Below are 18,105 nucleotides of genomic sequence, written 5' to 3' on the forward strand. Positions count from 1 at the left end.
GGTGGGTCCGATAATCTTACTTGTATCTAGAGAGGAAAGATGTCGACTTCCGAGAATGTCAGCGAGGCAAATCCGCAAGGCTCGGGCAGGTTCGTAACGTACGTTAGATGCTGAAAGTGTTGTTTCAGGGAAGTTTGGAGTTGTCGACAATACCAACGGAAACAACTGGCCTTGACTGATACTTTATTTCGCCGAGAAGAATACCACAACAAAGCTCCTGAAGACCAATATAGGAAGTTCCTGAGGTTCCAAGTGCCGGGCGCTCTTGTCTGCAGTGCCTTGTCTTTTGTCTCTGCACGTACCCTTGACCTCTTTCTCTACCGAACCAAATTCCCGCTTGTCGGGCAAGACAAAGAACGTATCTCACTCCGACAACGGATCCCGTTCGAGGTCAAAAATAATTTGCACGAACGTGAGTGCACAATATACCACTTGCTCTTCTGTATCACAGAGTCCTTTGTTCGATAAACTCAGCGGGTGCAATTGAGATAGAAACACTCTAACAAAGACCACTGCGCAACGCTGTGTCAGATCTGGAAACTAGAGGTCAACGAGATCTAAAAGAATCGGCATTACCATCAAAAAAAAAGAAAAGAAAAGAAAAGAAAAGAAGATAAAAGAAAAGGAAGAAGAATATCTCATCAGCAACCTAGCTTGTGCACCTTTCAGAAAGAGCCAGATATCTCAAAGTGCTGATGGAACTACACAAGAGCCAATGACCATTACGTCCACGAGGCCCAGGTCACATACACACAAACCCTTGGACCAAGAAATCACTCCTTTCTCCTTCCAAGACCGTCTGTACTTTAGGTCTCAAACAAGAGAAGGGCATCTACCAAACGAAAAAAGAAAAAGAAACACAATCGAATCAGCCACACCGAAGTAATGAGCTCCGTAGGGCGAGAATTCCCCTGCCCCTAACGTCAGTCGGTCATACTCATCCAGGCTCCAGCGAGACAAAATAGAAACAAAAACTTGCCAGAAGATAAGAAGAGAATGGAAACAAGATTCCGGCTTCTTTCTTTTCTCGATTCCCTTTTGCCCTTTCCAGTGGACGTTCTAACTTCCCAGGACACATGCGCCACTGCATCAACAAAGGAAGTATAGAAGCATTCCTCGGAGAGATCCCTGCCACCGTAATGATCCTGGCTCTTGATGAACAAAAGATAACGTAGTGCAAAGTGGATTTTTATCGGTTTTTGGAGCATTGGAATGCCAGGTTCCTGGATTAAGGGGATGCGGTTGACGAAAGGTGCTTGTGTCGTGTGTTGTTTGCTGCTTGTTGATATCTAACATCCGGTGATGCAGTATCAGCGATTTTGATCACGCAGAAGACGAGGGGAAGAACTCGAACAAGGAGCATGGTACAGGCTATGAGTCATGGATACGTAGGTTTCTATTGCCACTGACTGGTCTTTGGAAGGGGCTCCGAACATGCTCATCGCCCTTGTGTGTAAGGCAGGGGAATGAGGGACTATCCATGTGGCTTGGCAGTGTTATTTTCTCGGAGAAGTTTGAGAATGATTCTTTTTTCTCCTCGGTGTTACTCACAATGCTGAAGTAAATCGAGTCTTACACGACATCTGCTTACAATATAGGGGTGCTACGCTGGAATAAGGTGCAGTTCATAGAGCAAGTGCTAATAAATAGGCTATAGAGCAATTAGCAAAAGATACGGAATGATTAGTATGTGCAGTTTAAAGTCGAATTACATTATCATAGCGAATAAAGCTTGAAATTTCGCAGTCAATTGGTCGATAGGTTCACGATCCAGGGTTCGAGGCACAAGATGCCTATGGATATCGAACGTCCAACGCGTCTCACTGACGGTGCTGAGCCGCATTTATTGCCAATATCTTGGCTCGTCAAAGACATGATAACGATGACCACGAACTCCCTGGCCACGGAACATCGAGGGGAACCGACGGCCCTCGGCAATCATCTCTTCAGGGATACGCATCTCATTCTCGGGCTCCGGCTCTCCGATAACAAACTTGCCAACCTAGTCATGCAGATTAGTATATGTCAAAAACAAGCCAAATCATAAATTTTCACTTGCGAGGCTTACCTGAATCTCGGTGTCAGTGATGCTATCCCGGCTGATTCTGGCATAACCTGTGCGTTTCAACTTCTTGAAAAGAATGTATTCGCACCAGCGGTCCCAATCCGTGGGATCGATGTCCTTCATGCCGCTCAACTCGCTGACATAGGTGTTGTAATTGCCTTCGAGTGGCTTAGTAACCAAATAGCTCAGCAAGATCGTTGGTCGAGGAGATTCGCCCATGAGTTTTGCCAGGTACTGAGACTGCAGACGACGATCCTCCGGATCTTCCTCCTGACCGGAATGGAAGACCACGACATCGATCATCTCACCGTACATATCCAGGGTGGCGTGAATGGCGGGTGCGAGTTCACCAACGGGCGAGGGCAGCAGGTGGTGAGTCGAGTTGACGATGGGGAACTTAGAAAGCAGCGCAGCGCCCCATGTGTGCTTATTGGGACCTGGTCCGAAATCCGCGTACATTCCAAGCTCTTCAGCCAATACTTGGGTGATATCGCGGTTGCCCATGATAATGCGCTGATTATCGGACTCCAGCAAGCCAATTACATCGATCTCGAGCTCCTTAATGACATCACGCATGCGACGCTCAGAAGACCACATATCATTATCGAGACCGAAGTGAACCGTCCAAATGCCGAGAGTGGCGACTTTGTCCTCCTTGTGATATGGGGTATAGTCATTGGTGGGGAAGCGGAGGTACGCGAAGACAACGGAGAGAAGCTGCAACACGGCAAGGACGTACACATAGTATGAACGCTGCCTCCTACCGCTGGGGTTGATTGTTCTGGCTTTCGGGGCAGCGGAGTTTGAGGTTGCGGCTGAGAAGACCCCGGCTCCAATGGAGATCATGGTGGTAGCCATGAGCCAGTCTGTGTGTTCTCGGACTAGGGGTCCTCCGGGCACGAACGCGTATGCAACCACCCAGACATGGAAGAGGATCAGAAAGACGTAAACAAGGCCACCAACACCAAACGTCATTGCAGGGGAATGACGGGTAGCCGAAGTGATCAGAACCGAAGAGACTGCCATGAGATAGAAAGCAAGGATAAGAGCGCCATAGAAGCCAGTCCAGTGGCTATAGCATGTAAGCAGGGCGGCACCAAGAGAGCCAATGCCGTAAGCGGTCCAGCTCCCCGCAATGCGCGGGCAGTAAAAGCCATATAGGAGGCCGGCACCCATTGCGAAGATCGTAAGCACACCATGAGGCACTGCAATTGGCCCCCTCACCGGGTAACCTTCCCAGACCCAGGAGATCATGGTACTGGAATCAGACAAAAGGGAGTGCAAGGAAAACATGAGACCACCAATACCGAAGGCGGCCAGCAACGAAGAGCCCTTCTTACCAGTCGACGGGAAGTAATCTCCTCCGCTGGGAGCGGGCTTCCTGTGAGACCGGAGAACAGCTAGTACACCAAGGAATAAACCCATTTTATTCCATCCACCATTTTCTGCATGCATGGTAGGCCAGACAGGATTGTTGGTGCTGCAAGCAAACTTGGCGACACTAGACATGATCAAACCAATGCCCCAGGCGAGGATTCGCGATTCCAGTCGAGAGCTCTGGGCTTTCTCTGCATTGAAAATGGCGGACCATGTGATACAATTGCATGCCACACTGAAGGTTGTCACGAAGAGTCTGTTGGTTGGATCCCGGACCTTGTAAGCCAGCAGACCGGAGAGCGACAGAAGATGGAAGAGACGTGGGAATCGAGTAGCCGCCGATCTCAAGGTGGGAATCGCAAGAAGGAGAGGTGAAATGTAGGCAACGATAGCGACTTCATATCCCGAGATACCCATGTGCCAAAGAGGAAAGTCTGTTTCTCTTGATTAATGGTACACTTTCACAGAGATCGCAAGATGACTTACACCAGACAAGAAGTCCAAGCGCAGTCGCCATCGACCAGAAAACAAACTATGATATGTCAGTGATACTCGGATATACAGAGAAGATTCTTCGAAGATCCATACTCCGTTGTAAACGTCCGCGGCAGCGTCTAGAACTTCGGACCAGAAAAATCCCTCGCCAAAGGTATTTCCAACAGGCTTGCCCTTCCTAACTACGAGTCAACATTCGAGGCCAGGTTGCGTCGGTGAATTAGGAAATACACACTCTTTCTCGAGGACGGCGTCCGCGGTAGTCTTCAACTGCCTAATGATCCGAACCTCAGGACATGTCTTGCAAAAAGTACCAATTCATTTGGCAACTATACATTTTCTGCTGTTTTGCTTGGTTTACTTCGGAAGCCATGGTACATACCCTCTGCTGACCCCTTTGATATCCCTCACCACAATCTCGAAAGCTTCGAAATCCAATGCCGTGACCGCATCGAAACCAACATCGAATAGAATGAGTGACCATTCGAAGAATGCGTACTTGGTATAGGCTTAGGGAGATAGTTAGAGCCAATCCTCATACACATGAAAATATATGATTACTCACCACCAGGAACCTTATGCACCTTGTGCTGAATGAAATAGTAGATCAAAGGCACTAGAGTGCCAAAGAACAGACTCGCCATAATCTTTCGGTACTTCACAGCGCGGCGATTGTTGGGGCTGAGGGCGAGACAGCCAAGGGTCCAGGGCAGTGTTGCAACGAGATACGAGATCATGAAGATATCATGCCAATCATGGTCATCGGTCGAGGTGACATATGTCCATCCACCACACGTGAAAGTTCGGAACAGTCCAACACCAGCGACGACCTTAGGGAGGGTCGAATTCGGCCGCGCAGTGAGAATGTACCAAAGGAACACGAGAGCGAATCGAGGACCCGAAGTGATAGCGATAAAGACTTGAAAGAACGACCGTTCGGGATATCTATCACCGATCGTGGCGGATACCGAAGGGAACCATTCCTGGGGATAGCCGTAGTGTTCGTTCTGCACGATCTTGTGGAAATGCAGGGACATTCCCACTACAAGAGCGCTCAAGAATGCCGTATAAGCGACGATTGTGTGTGTCCATGATACCCATTTACCATTCACCTGCACTTGATTTAGCGATTGACCAGAAATCGTTCGATTGATATAAGCTTACCGCCACAACGGCATCTCCATCTTTGAATTTGGGAGCCATAGTAGCGCAGACAACGCAGGGGCCACACTCCGCACTTTCGAGCAAACAATCCCTGTGTCAAGGGGGGGGGAATTGGGACCTAAAAGAGCGACAAGAAAGTAAATGGTTAAAGAAAGAGATTGAGAATCAATAGGAATACAAGAACTGTCAGCAGTCAGAGGAAACCCCTGAGGTCGCGTAGTAATGGCCAAGTTGTATCTCGGCAACTCGCGGACACATGCAACAAATAGAGCCAGACCGTAAGAGGAAGGCGGTCGCAAATGCCATGTTCAAGGCGGAGTGGAGTGCGCGCGGGATGCCGACAACTTTTTTGGACCTGAGACTCTTGGGGAAACTTTTTCTGACATTGTCCTGCAGCAATAATCAACGAGAATCACCATGTCGGCTGCTACAGATAAAGCGCGCTTCTACCTCGAGAAGTCCGTTCCGGAGCTCAAGGAATATGAGAAGAAAAAGATATTTAGCAAGGTATATCCCCAACAACCAGCCACTGTATGGCACATGGTCAAAACTCACCAGATATTTTTTTCGTCCAGGATGAAATTATGTCCATTGTTAAAAGACGATCAGACTTTGAGCATAAGCTCAATGCTCGCGGCGCGCAGCCTGTTGACTTTGTGCGATATGCGGAATACGAGATGAACCTCGACGCTCTGCGGCGCAAAAGAGTGCAGCGACTAGGTGTTCGGTCCGGAGGCCATGCGGGTCAACGACGGATCTTTTTCATTCTCGAACGAGCAACGCGCAAGTTTCGCGGTGATATTGGCTTATGGATCCAGTATATCGAATATGCTCGACTACAGAAAGCTTATAAGAAACTCACGACGATCTTCACGGATGCATTACGGCTTCACCCTACCAATGTGGATCTGTGGATCTACGCGGCACAGTACAACTTAGACGAACACGCGGATATGACAATGTCACGGACGTATATGCAACGGGGGCTGAGATTCTGCAAGAGCTCCAAGAAACTGTGGCTGCATTATGCGAAACTCGAATTGATTTATGTTGCCAAACTTGTTGCTCGACAACGGATATTAGGATTGGACCAGCCGATTGAGGCACCCAAGCCAGCAGATGAAGGTGGCCTTGATGATGCTAACGCCGATATGATCGTTCTGCCCAAGATCACTGGAGAGGATATCAATCCTAGTGCTGGAGACGAAAATGGAGTGGATGAGGTTGCACTGCAGAATCTAAACTCGACTCCTGCATTAAGCGGCGCCGTGCCTATTGCTATCTTCGATACGGCGATGAAGAATTTCGCTTACGACGATGTATTCGGCCGCGATTTCTACGATATGGTCTCCGAATTTGAGGATATACCGTGCCTGTGCAAGATTCTGGGTCATGTGGTCGAGGTACTGTTGCAGCACAAGCCCGCCAGCCACCATACACAGATCTGCAACATTCGACTCCCCATCGCCGGAATCCAGCCTACATCACCCGAGTTCCCACGAGCATTGGGTTCATCTCTTACTCGTCTGAAGGAGCACCGACAAAATCCCAAGATTGCAACGGATGTCGTCAGCTGGCTGCAACCACTCCAGAATGCAGAGGGCTTGGATCCTGCCTTGGAAAAGGTCATTGCAGCTACTATCTTCAATGCCGAACGCGTACTCCAGCAGGAGTAGACTCTTGCATTTCAAATCAACCATTTCAGGCGTTCATTGGCGGTATACAGTTTTTTGCAATGTCTTCAAAAGTCAGCTTCTCAATTACTCGTCGTATTTATTACCCCGTCTGCTGCTCTTTTTGCTGCTGTGCAGTTTCTTTGCCTTGACTCTGGCCTCATTTTCGGCCTTTCTCCTAATGCAACATGTCAGTATCGTTCAAGCCAATCTTGTAGATAATGCACGGGAAATCCATCTTACAGTTTCTGCACTCGGTCCCTTTGCTCTTCAGACGTTTCTCCAGGGATCACATCGTCAGCAGTCGTCTTCAGCAGATTGTGGAGTTTCTCATAGCAAGACTCCACGTTGGCAGCCTGTTTCCGTGACTCCTCGGACTGGATCACTAGAGTGTGCGTCCTCTCGGCGTAGTAGCGGGACAGGCGGAGGCGAGGATGCAGGATGCGCGGCACCAGAGGCAGCAGAGATTGGAGAGGTACTTTCAAGGTGGCTTTTGAGTTTACCCTATTAGGGAAACACAATGAGATGTTAGTCAACTGGACTAGTCGGACAGGTGGGTTGATAAAGCCCGTCAAGTGTGCCGGCAGGTACCAAACAAGCAAAATCTTCTGACGTGGCCTCAACCGCGGATGAAAATGAACAAAATCTACTAAAGAGGGAGCGTAGAGTACGGAGTACGGACTTGTTGACATTCTGGCCCCCAGGACCACCGGACCGGCTAAAAGAGATTTCGCAGATATCACGAGGAATTGTCTTCGAGCTGAAGCCGGCAAGCCATGCCCGAGCTGCGGTCAGCTCTTCCTCTGTCACATTTTCAGCGGTATGGTCCTGGCTGACGGTGGCTGCTCGTCTGGAAGCAAAAGGTCGTGCTCTGGTGGGACCGGCGGGGGCGTTTCTGAGAAAATCAAAGATTCGGGAACGAGACCAAAAGATTGACATGTCTCGTGATAGGTAGAGATTTCTCGATGGAGGTCTCTCTCAAGCAATGCTACTAGTACTGTCTTTTTTGAAGCGTCAATGAGTAGTCTTTGGTTTGAGAACAGTAGGGATGAGAAGATTGGAAGGCGTAGAGGCGTGGATAAGGGACGACAGTGTTGTAAGCAGAATGGGGAGTATTCCGCAATGACAAGGACGTAGAGGTTTTGAAGGCTATTTCTATTTTTTTCCAATACCATGTAGTAGTAGTATTTTGTAAGGTAGGAGGACTACTGATGGATTCCTAATTGGGCTTCTTATGTCAATCGAGATGTCTTTATGACGTTAGATCCCTTGGCTAAAATTATTCTATCTCTTCTTTACATTGTTGGTTTCTCTTGCCAACTGTTAGGTTAGTTAGCATTAGTGAAATATTGAAAAGTGAGAAGGTCAGGCTAAGCCAATCTCTTCGATTGTCTCCAATATTAATAGAGCTCTTAGGTCAAAGACATATCATCCAACTTCTGCAATTCATACTCGTTCTTTTCTTCCGCCCCCTTGTCGCCCTCCTCTTCCTTCTTCCCACCCGCCAAGAGAGACCCTCCAACTCCTCGATTTTTGCGCGCTTCCGCACGACTTCTTCTTCCTCTTTCTGGAGGGCTTGGCGCAGACGTTCCATCTCTTTGGACTAAACATGCAACATCATTAGACTGACATCCCTTATATTTAGACTTGTTCAGACTTACGATATCTTCTTCGGACATCTCCTTGGGCCCTTTCTGGGCCTCTTTCTTCTCCTTGGCTTTCTTGCTTTTGCGCTTCATGATTCTGCCAGGAGAGGCGCGGGGACCAGCCCCGGCCCAGCAGCTCCCAGGCAGGAAGACAGCCTTTTTGATGATCTAGACTCAATTTAGCATCTTCTATGTCATTTATGCAGGGTGAGCAATGCATACTGTTGGTGGGGCCATGAAAGTGGTTGGTGGTGATATGTATTTTGCAAGCTCATCCAATTCTATCCAGATACTTGATGTGACCCAATCTCACCTCTGTAAAATATAGGGTCTCTAAAGAAAAAGAAGAGGATAGGTAGCCCAAAACTGTCATGAAATCATATTTATATCTTGAGGTTTAGACAGGCCAAAAACAATGTAATGCGGTGTGCTCTGTCTGTTCAATGGTATTCTCAGGGACTTCAGAATGAATAGGCAAGATCAATGGATTATGATCTATTGTCTATTTAGAACTATGACAATAAGACAATATAATAGGGATAAGAACTGCTATTCAGATATGAAGTTTAAGTAATCTGTGTAATTCCAATTGAGAGTTCCAGCCAACAAAGACACCACGATGTAATAGAATATATAATAGCAAGAATGAGAACAAGCAGCAAGAAATAAGATCAATAGCAATACATAACAACTAATGGGAATCATCCATTCAGAAAGACATTCACTTTGAAGCACATGATGACTATCACAGGCAACATAAGGCTGAACAACACCTGATGGGCTAAGTTGCAGCAGTCAATTTGATTATCGCCAATCCGGATCTGAATCGTGGTCATTATCCTCTCCATCTTCCTCCTCCTGCTCCTCTTCCTCTTCCTCTTCCTCTTCCTCTTCCTCTTCCTTTTGCACAGCTTCTTTGTAAAGGGCAGTCCAGTACTCACGATCCTGTTGCGACACTTGGCGACTCCCATGACCTCTGATTCCTATATGGAGCAGCTTGTACTCCTGTCATCAAATTAGCTATGGTGTTCTTAAGAAAAGAGGCGGTGGGATGATGAACGCACGTCACATGTAGCAACCACTTCCTTTACAGTATCCATTCGAAAGACGTATTCTTGGTGGAAGTGATCACGACCTAGCCCGAGACGCATTGAATCGCCCGTATCTCTGAGTACGGTTATGTTATAAATGCCGTCAAAGTAACGCGTAAAGTCAAACCCTTGAAATGATTCAGCATCTAGCAGAATGTGAACACCTGGATAGTTGAACGACGTTTGCATAGACAGGGGTTCTCCCTTTTCCAAGCATTTGGGATCGGCCCATGTGTATGGTGCTCTGGAGTTTGCATCTTCCTCTGTTATTAGCTCTGCTTCTGGGTTCTTATACCCAGCCATTACGGCTTTTCCATCGCGGTTGATGAACTCTAGGCCGGTTATATAGGTCTGTTCCATCCGCACCGTGACGATCGAAACGCCAATCTTTGCGAGAGAAGGATTTATTGCGATTCTTTCAATACGCGACCCACGCCAGCAAGTGTTGTGGTAACCTTGAAGGGATTTCCCCCCGAAATCCAGCAGTGGTGGGCCCAATTGATTCTCGTGCATCAAGACCGCGTCTCTCAACCATTGGAAGATTTCCCACACTGCGATGGTCACTTCAAACGACCGGCCGCACCGCATCTTACATGTGTTGTGGTAGATGAACCGCCAATCGAGTTGCTGATCTGATGGACTTGTGGTGCACTTTTCTACGAGATAGTTCAAGAACCCTCGTTCCCTGTTCAGCTGGAACCGTGATTTCCAGAAGTGGAAACTGGAAAAGAGCCTCCCCATTGCTCGCGATGCGTAACGCAGTTGCAAGAAGTCTTGGGTCGACAGAAGTGCCGCGATCGCTTCTCGAATCTCAAGGGGCAGACCTTCAAAGCAATCAGTTGGATTGCGTATATTGCTCAACTTCTTCGCGACTTCATGGGTTGGAAAGGCCCTTGGGGATTGTAGAAGCTGAGGGAGAGAAGGAGTCTCAAATGGAAAGATATCGTGTCCGTAGCCGGTCATGGGGTCTAGTATGCTTCACCTCAGCCTTGGAAGTCTACATTCTCAAAGAAACTTCCTATCATAAGAAAAGAAGGTGGAAAAGGAGTGTGTGCAAGGGCATCGAAACAAACCTGATGGATCTGGTAATCTCCTCAGTGCCTTATAGAGCCTATGGAGCTCGATCTCTCCTGGCCCGAAGTGTTTCTGAAGTCGTTGCCAGCATACTTCATGGAATAGAAACATGTCCCAGGGAAAGCATTTCGCTTTGGTCAGCAGAAAGAAGGCATTGCCCATGGTGTCCCACCGGGCATTTGGGTCCGTAGGCAGTTTGAGGCGATGTTCAAACTTCCCAGCACCAGAGAGTGCAATCCCCGCAGAAGCTACGTAGACTGCGCAGAGTGAGCTTTACCTCAATGGCTTGACAAGCTCTTGATCGAACACTTACGAGCTCGAAATGTGTGAAGCCATGGCTTTTCCAACCCAAGTCCGATGCCAGTTCCACAAAGAAAGCAACGTCTGAAATTCAACATGGGTTGGAGTAAGTAAAATCGGGACATGGTGGGTTCTGTGGCCTGCACGAGAGTAGACTATCTGGCTGCTTAATATCGCCGGCGTGTGAGATGTTAATATAGGCCAGAGTCTAATACGTAACTTTTCTATCACATTCGTATCTAATGTCAAATATCTCGTCACCATTTGGCCTATACTCATCTTCCACAATCAGAACAGATTCGGACATATATTTTAACTTTCAACTTGGCCTAAGGTTCCGGTTCAACCAGGACTCCCGCCCCCCAGGCAAGCCAAGGAGAGGGTGCCCCGGTTCCTGGAACAGAACCCGGGGTGAAAGTGACACAGACGTGACAAACGACGGCCCCAAGCTCGTAGTCTTGGTACGTAGGATTACCGCGGATATATGTCCCAAGTGTCAACTTCAATTACCGTCGTGTAAACAGAACAACCACGTTAATAAATGTTCCACGTATTCCAGATTAGGTTCTCCATTGTTTTTAGAATGGGCTCAATCTGTAAGGCATCATGCACCAGATGCAGCTCGGAACGCGGGGGATTAGTGAACGCTGGTTCTAATCTCCCTCGATCGTTGCGAATCATTGACATACCATACATGCGAACCAAAGGACCGATGGCGGCAATTCCGTACATTGTCTGTATATTACCGTCCGAAATCCTCGCCAGTAACATATTGCGCTGAAGCTGTCTGCGAACGACATCCCAGTCATGCTCGGTTGGGGTTATGTCTGTGGGACGTTTGGCCTCGACCACAATGGCCTTGTGATGCAAACCGTTCCTACGATTGATGACAGCAACATTCGCGCAGAATTGCCGATCCGGGGCGAGGTATGATTCCCTTTCGACAGAGTAGGCTAGTGGTCTGAAGTATCCCCTGAGGATATTATTCCAGGCATGGTCCACATCCGCTTGACGAGCTCCGGAGCCTATTGCAATGTTAGCGATATAGTCCAGAGTGAAGGGGTTTAGTAAATAAGCCATAATGGGTCAGAATGTAAGAACGCAGCGTAGTCAGTTCCGAGATGCAAAGGCCAGATTTAGCAAGTTGATATGTGACTGAAGCTTGAAGTTCTTGGAGAGAGATTTGAGGATACAAATATACAGAGATATTTATAACAATCAGATGATAACACAAATGAAAACTTGAGAGTATTATTCGTTGCGGCTGCGAAACGCGTACCTTGATTGATCTTTGCTATGTTTCATTCATTCTATTGTTTTGCTCTCTCGAAGGCCACAGACAATACCGAGTATATTCCCGTTTACGGAGTAGAAGGTTACAGTAAGAGAAATGTCAGGCAAGGAGGATCTTGAAAGCACTACAGAGTATGGAGTAGATACCGAATCTACTTGACACATTCCAAACACACTCCAACCGAGTGTTTAAGGATGAACGAAGTTGCATTCACTCACGGCGCGGCCGCCGTGCATTGCTTGGCTCTCATACTACGTATTCATCATGTTCAAAAGAGGCGATGGTCAATCACAGAAAATAAAAGAATGGCTGTCGGGGTATCAGCTAGTCTGAACGGAGCACCTTTTGCGGTTATTCCTTAGGTAGGCACTCTGAATGTGACAGATACTAATTTGCGTTCTCCAAGACTCCTGCAGCGGGAAACCTCCGTCTCGGATGGTTCTGGACCCTTAGAAACATCTCCATGGGAGGGCTGATCTAGGGAAGCTAGTCACTAGATGGTAGTCTAGTCCGTGAACTAATGTCTAGTGTGATGGACTATGGATGGCACGACACCGAGCGATCAGATCATCAGACTTTTGGAGACAGGCGATGATTGAATAGCTTCCAGAATCTAGCTTTCCAGCAGTTCATAGCAAAAAATCTTGGCCAACACTAAAAGTATCGACCCGTCCAGTGAGAGCTTAACAAAAGGGTCTGTGGCATCACACACGTTCTGGCTGTGTGTACCACTTCGTACCACTGACCATTGTACTCTGTAGGTACCGACTACCGAGAATAAATAATAATAATAATAATAGGGTAGTAATTAACTAGTACTCAGTACTCACTCAATACTCACTTGACAGATTCTGATAAAGCAAATTTGTTTTTGGTATCTGTATTCCGTAATCTGTAGTCAAACTTGAGTAGGTACTAGGTAGGAGGTACAGAGTAGATTACCTACCTAGTAGATAATAATGGTATTAATAATAAGAGTACCCATGACATCCAACTACCTACCTACCTAGGTACCTTCATGTGACTTGGAGAATTGGAGATCCATGTCTTCTTTATCGACGTATTACTATTCCCCCAGTCATCCTCATTATAGATAGTACTGGATAAATGACAGTAATAATAGCTAATAACATCTCCTCTTCTGCTTCTGTCATCCCCAAATATCATTGTTTCTAACCATCAGAAAATTTTTCTCTCTCCCCAATCTGGTCAGAACCTCTTCATCTCCGTCTCTTCTAAATTTCGCTCTTGTGGATATCACTTCTACGGCCACCAAAGTCTGGATTACAGACCCTCTTCTTTCTTTTCTTCTTCTTCCTCCTCCTCCTCCTCCTCCTCCACCACGCTTGACCGCCCTGGGATAAGAACAAACGTGAAGAACAGAAAAGAGACATTTTTCTCAGACAATCAGCCCCACCTGAGCTTCCTCGATCGCGAAATTCTTCCTCCCCTCCCTCCCATCTTCCCCCGACTGTGGCCCTTTGCAACTTTTTGCCCTTCTCTGTAGATGAAACTGATCTGATCCCCCACCCCCTTCCCAAAACCCTGTCCGTTGTCTACATGACGCCAGGTTCTCCCGATGAAGCTCTCCATTTTCGAGGCAAAACTCTGACTCCAGAGAGCCCTCGTCCGCTGCACGTTGCGGAACCGACCAAGATCCCTGTGCTGCAAAATCAAATGGATCCCGTTTTCAACGACACGTCCACTTATTATGAGACGCCCCAGTCAGACTTTGAGAACGGTTCCCAAGCGCATCATTATCACAGTGGACAGTATGCTGAATCGGGAGACGGACGGAGGTATCCAGGGTCCATGTCGGGGCTGAGCCAACATCACCATTATCAGCCTTCACCATCAGCACAATCACAAGGTAGCTTCCACACTGGTTTTTCGCAGGCGGGTGATCGGTTTGGACGCAAGAATGGAACTTCACTTTCTGCAGGAATAACAACTGCTAAGCCCTCCCTTCCATCAGACCGGTCTCCAATCACAGCAGAGAACTCCTCTACTGCCCAGGGCATAGCAGGGAACCCATCTCTAACCGCTTTTCCTCCATCAGATCCCGCTGCCCTTCTAGCTCATTCTAATTCCTCCGGTGTTGCTCCCTCCTCCTCTTCCTCCTGGATTGCCCAGAATCTGCCCGTCGCGAACGAGGTAACCCATGCAGTCAACAGCTGGGCCGCGCAGCATGATCGCTTAGACTCCCAAGCAAAACCGGATGATAACACTGGTGAGGCTGGTGTGGATTTCCAGAACCTCCTTGATAACCTCCCCCCTCCCTCCACGGGTGCACCCTCTGCCCCTACGATCTCGGAGACGGCCCCTGCGTCTGCGGACGATGTCTCTGAGGCTCCTCAGAGTCTTCCCCCCCGTCCCCCACCCCAGGAGAAGCCCTCTATCCATCCCAATTACAGCCCTACCGATGACATCCGTTCCTACCACCAGCTCCATCCTCATGCCCCTAGCACATCTTCTACCTACCCTTCTCAACAAAGTAATTCTCAGAACAACCGCGGGCTGCCGGCTTCCTTGACTGCAGCTGGCGCTCCCGGGACAGTCTCTGCTTCAAACACATTGCTACCTCCACCCGGTCCCAGTTTCCAACAACCATTGTCCGCCGCCACAGACTCTCAAGAACCTCCAACAAGCGCAGCTCCTCAAAACGGTCGTGCCGAACGGCCACCTGGTCGGCTGATTACACCCGGAGACGAGGACGTCCCTTGGGGTCCGGACGTACAAAAGAAGTATGACGAGTTCTTGCATGACGAGAGAGTATACGTAACGGAGGGCCTCTGGGATCGTTTTCCTGCTGGATCACGCCTGTTTGTAGGTGAGTATTTTACTCGTTGAGCGATGTTGCTGCGTTTCGTCGCCTTGTCTCACTCTTGTTATCTTGAACTCCAGGTAATCTTCCGACGGAGAGGGTCACAAAACGCGACTTGTTCCATATCTTTCATCAATATGGCAAATTAGCCCAAATCTCGATCAAGCAGGCATATGGTTTCATCCAATTTGTCGACGCTTCGGCCTGCAAGCATGCGCTTGATTGCGAACAAGGGGCTGTGATCAGGGGCCGGAAAATTCGTAAGTGGCTGCTCTCAACCGGGTCAGCGGGAGATCATCGGCCTGGACTGACTCTGTCATCGCAGATCTCGAGATCTCCAAACCGCAGAGGAATACTAGAGCAGGCCCTGCGCCCCCTGCGCCCCGCCGCTCCCGATCACCAGAATACAGCAGAGGCGGTCCACCCAGCAGCCGTAACCCAAGGGGCCCCGGTGATCGTTATGAACGACCGTATGATTCGGGTAGAGTTCCGTTCAGCGACTTCCGAGATGAGCCAACTCATCGCAGACGTGATGACTATCGACCACCTCCGCGATCGCCATCCCCTCGCCCGTTCCGGGCTCGAGATGAATACAGGTCGCGAGACAGAACTCCCGAACGATATGATCGGCGGGAGAGACGCCGTTCGCGATCGCCATATGGAAGAGATAGAAGATATCGGAGCCCCAGTCCTAGGGGTCGGAACGCATATGATGGTGATGCGGACTTGCCGGTCCCCAGGCGAGCTCCCAGAGATGTCCCGGAAGTGCAGATCCTTGTACTGGAGGAAGTTGACCGGTGAGTGATGCTGCAACAACCCAAACCTGGGTGTTGAAAATCAATTCTGACCCAAACCTCACAGTAACTTCATCTTCCATGTGGAAAACTCCTTCCGCAATCGCGGCCTTCGAGTGGATGTCTTGGTCCTGGGTCCTCGAATTCCATTGAACGCTGCAGTCCAACGACAGATCAACGAAGGAGTTCTAGCTGTGGTTAGACTATCTCGTCCGAATCAATTTTCGAGGAAGATTCCGTTGCAGTTATTCGATCGCAGTGGTGGAGCAGACAATGTTCGTTTCAATGGTGAGTTCCCGCATGACCTATGTTTTCAGCCGATCAAGTCCCAATTTACTGATGGCGGTTATGTGCAGAATATCCCGAAGTCGAGCCCAACATTGCCGCAGAAATTGTGTTTCATGCGCAAGCGATGCAACGTGGTGCTCCTCCGGTCCCAAATCCTTTCCCTGCCAACCCAGCGTTTGCTGTGCCAACCCTTCCGGCCGCGCCAATTCCCCAGGCACCGTTGCCAACACTACCCAACTCTAACGTTGCGAATATGATCTCATCCCTTGATGGGCCTACTCTCCAGTCTCTCTTGTCGGCACTCCAACAGCGACCACCATTGCATGCTCCAGCTGCGCAGCCGTCCTTTCCAGCGGCCAATGTCCCTCCGACTGCTGCTGATCTCGCAAGTCTCCTGAGCGGCGTGGCTCGGCAGCCCATGGCCACAAATCCCCCGCCGCATCTGCCTTCGCAGGCATATCTGGTCCCAGCCTCCAACGCTCCAGTGGTACCAGATCCCAATCTGATCTCACTGTTGACCAAGGGCCTGGGAGGACATCAGCACTCGCAGCAGCAGAACCCGGCGGCCATGGCCCCTCAAGTTCAGAACATCATGAATCAGCTGAGCAAATGGAAGCAATGATCGACGGTTTCTCAAATTTCTGTATATTTCACATTGTCAATTTCCCCCTTTTTCCCCCTTCCCTCTGCTATGCCTTCTTTGAGTATCGGATTACCAAGGCGTCTGGAGTTTATCATTGGCTTATTGAATGCTATGGTGATAAGTTCTAGGACGAATCTAGCGACGGTTCACGATTCTTATGGCCAGTTGTTTTTTCAAAGTTTTCCATTGTTCAACAAGACATTGCGACGGGCGTGCAGGGTTCAATTGTTTCCAGGTATCACGGATTAGATTTTCTGGAGAAAATGGCTTTTGTACCTACATTATGATTCTTCTGTGGTTCTCTCTTATACCTAATCTAATTGCGACGCAATCAACAAATCCATCACCATCAGTATCAAAATAGGCAAAGCAGAGATGCTCCAGATCTTAGAAATCTCGTAGGGTGTAACTTCCAAGCTAAATATACAGATTATCCAACGTCTCGCGAGACATCATCATGAGAGGCGATATAGAGCGATATAGTACAATCATAACCATTCCTTTTCTTCCTTTCCTTCTATTCTCACTTCCATCCCCCCTCAGCTATCTCACCGAGGCGTCCAACCCTGTGACTTGAGATCCGCAACCTTGGCCGCATCTTCCTTCTTGATGCGCTCGATCGTCTTGTCGCGGTTATATTCCATCACCCGCTTCTCCTTGAAGTATTTCACCTGTTCAGATATCACACCATCAGCATTGATACGACCTTGGCAAACCCGCCAACATAAGAAGCCCAGAGGAAGAAACGGGTATTGCTCATACCCAAGCCTTCGCGCACGCCCCCTCAAATTCCGCCAACTCCTTCCCGCATTTCCGTCGCACCTCCTTGTCCTCCTTGATCGAGTCGACGATCTCGTTTTTGTCCAGGCAGGCGAAGAAATTGTCGCGGCCTTCCCAGCACTTTTCGCGCGAGGTCCGATCTGGGGCGATGCGGCCGCCGTCGGAGGCTTTGGGGGTGGTGCTGTCGGAGGACCAGGGGAGCCAGCCCATTTTTGACTTTATATGTGTGGAGATGGGATAGGTGGATTGTAGTGGTACGGAGAGGATAGGCGAGGAGAAAACTTGTGCAAGTAGGTAAATAGTTGAATGATAGATATTTGCATCTATTTACTTACGTGCAGTCTGCGGACAGTTCGGTGACAGTTCCGCTGGGATTCCCGCAATTCGTGGCTCCTCGTGGCTGGTCGCTGTGGCTGGTCGCTGTGGCGCTAAGATGTCATTATCTGCCGGACAGCTTCAGGTGATCGACTCTCCGGCATTCATCTTGATATTTTCTACGGTAGGGTGTGCGACGTTTGAGAGAAGAGATAAAGCGAGAATACGATTTAAGGGAATTATTCGAGATTGGATCTACAACCCTTCTTTACTCGGACTGTC

General features: G+C 48.7%; 8 protein-coding genes across 8 annotated transcripts, besides 4 other annotated features; 2 read left to right on the forward strand and 6 right to left on the reverse strand.

Moving 5' to 3' along the window:
* Nucleotides 1-580: 580 nt before the first annotated feature.
* Nucleotides 581-624: a microsatellite.
* Nucleotides 581-628: a microsatellite.
* A 1,215-nt stretch (nt 629-1,843) lies between these two features.
* ACLA_037510 (putative integral plasma membrane protein) lies at nt 1,844-5,140 on the reverse strand (the record flags this gene model as incomplete). Its single annotated transcript, XM_001270969.1, has 8 exons — nt 1,844-2,002; nt 2,069-3,876; nt 3,929-3,974; nt 4,031-4,115; nt 4,173-4,211; nt 4,320-4,446; nt 4,503-5,049; nt 5,102-5,140. The coding sequence occupies 8 exons, from the start codon at nt 5,138-5,140 to the stop codon at nt 1,844-1,846; spliced, it is 2,850 nt and encodes a 949-aa protein (XP_001270970.1).
* Nucleotides 5,141-5,518: 378 nt separating this feature from the next.
* On the forward strand, nt 5,519-6,777 carry ACLA_037520 (snoRNA-binding rRNA-processing protein UTP6; the record flags this gene model as incomplete). The annotated part of the gene is made up of 2 exons (XM_001270970.1): nt 5,519-5,608; nt 5,677-6,777. 2 exons carry the CDS (start codon nt 5,519-5,521, stop codon nt 6,775-6,777), a joined length of 1,191 nt encoding a protein of 396 aa, XP_001270971.1.
* Nucleotides 6,778-6,861: 84 nt separating this feature from the next.
* On the reverse strand, nt 6,862-7,713 carry ACLA_037530 (peptidyl-tRNA hydrolase domain protein; the record flags this gene model as incomplete). The annotated part of the gene is made up of 3 exons (XM_001270971.1): nt 6,862-6,952; nt 7,018-7,278; nt 7,457-7,713. The coding sequence occupies 3 exons, from the start codon at nt 7,711-7,713 to the stop codon at nt 6,862-6,864; spliced, it is 609 nt and encodes a 202-aa protein (XP_001270972.1).
* A 345-nt stretch (nt 7,714-8,058) lies between these two features.
* ACLA_037540 (uncharacterized protein) lies at nt 8,059-8,513 on the reverse strand (the record flags this gene model as incomplete). Its single annotated transcript, XM_001270972.1, has 3 exons — nt 8,059-8,094; nt 8,276-8,377; nt 8,436-8,513. 3 exons carry the CDS (start codon nt 8,511-8,513, stop codon nt 8,059-8,061), a joined length of 216 nt encoding a protein of 71 aa, XP_001270973.1.
* Nucleotides 8,514-9,224: 711 nt separating this feature from the next.
* Nucleotides 9,225-10,474, reverse strand: ACLA_037550 (F-box domain protein; the record flags this gene model as incomplete). The annotated part of the gene is made up of 2 exons (XM_001270973.1): nt 9,225-9,425; nt 9,485-10,474. The coding sequence occupies 2 exons, from the start codon at nt 10,472-10,474 to the stop codon at nt 9,225-9,227; spliced, it is 1,191 nt and encodes a 396-aa protein (XP_001270974.1).
* Nucleotides 9,259-9,321: a microsatellite.
* Nucleotides 10,475-10,494: 20 nt separating the features above from the next.
* Nucleotides 10,495-11,965, reverse strand: ACLA_037560 (uncharacterized protein; the record flags this gene model as incomplete). Its single annotated transcript, XM_001270974.1, has 3 exons — nt 10,495-10,529; nt 10,585-10,842; nt 11,575-11,965. 3 exons carry the CDS (start codon nt 11,963-11,965, stop codon nt 10,495-10,497), a joined length of 684 nt encoding a protein of 227 aa, XP_001270975.1.
* A 1,774-nt stretch (nt 11,966-13,739) lies between these two features.
* Nucleotides 13,740-16,707, forward strand: ACLA_037570 (putative RNA-binding protein (Nab3); the record flags this gene model as incomplete). The annotated part of the gene is made up of 5 exons (XM_001270975.1): nt 13,740-15,009; nt 15,084-15,263; nt 15,329-15,800; nt 15,865-16,085; nt 16,154-16,707. 5 exons carry the CDS (start codon nt 13,740-13,742, stop codon nt 16,705-16,707), a joined length of 2,697 nt encoding a protein of 898 aa, XP_001270976.1.
* A 569-nt stretch (nt 16,708-17,276) lies between these two features.
* ACLA_037580 (cytochrome c oxidase subunit 6B family protein) lies at nt 17,277-17,718 on the reverse strand (the record flags this gene model as incomplete). The annotated part of the gene is made up of 2 exons (XM_001270976.1): nt 17,277-17,399; nt 17,491-17,718. 2 exons carry the CDS (start codon nt 17,716-17,718, stop codon nt 17,277-17,279), a joined length of 351 nt encoding a protein of 116 aa, XP_001270977.1.
* Nucleotides 17,719-17,904: 186 nt separating this feature from the next.
* Nucleotides 17,905-17,934: a microsatellite.
* Nucleotides 17,935-18,105: the final 171 nt, after the last annotated feature.

Source organism: Aspergillus clavatus, genomic scaffold, assembly GCF_000002715.2.
Source record: "Aspergillus clavatus NRRL 1 1099423829802 genomic scaffold, whole genome shotgun sequence".
Taxonomy (NCBI): Eukaryota; Fungi; Ascomycota; class Eurotiomycetes; order Eurotiales; family Aspergillaceae; genus Aspergillus; species Aspergillus clavatus.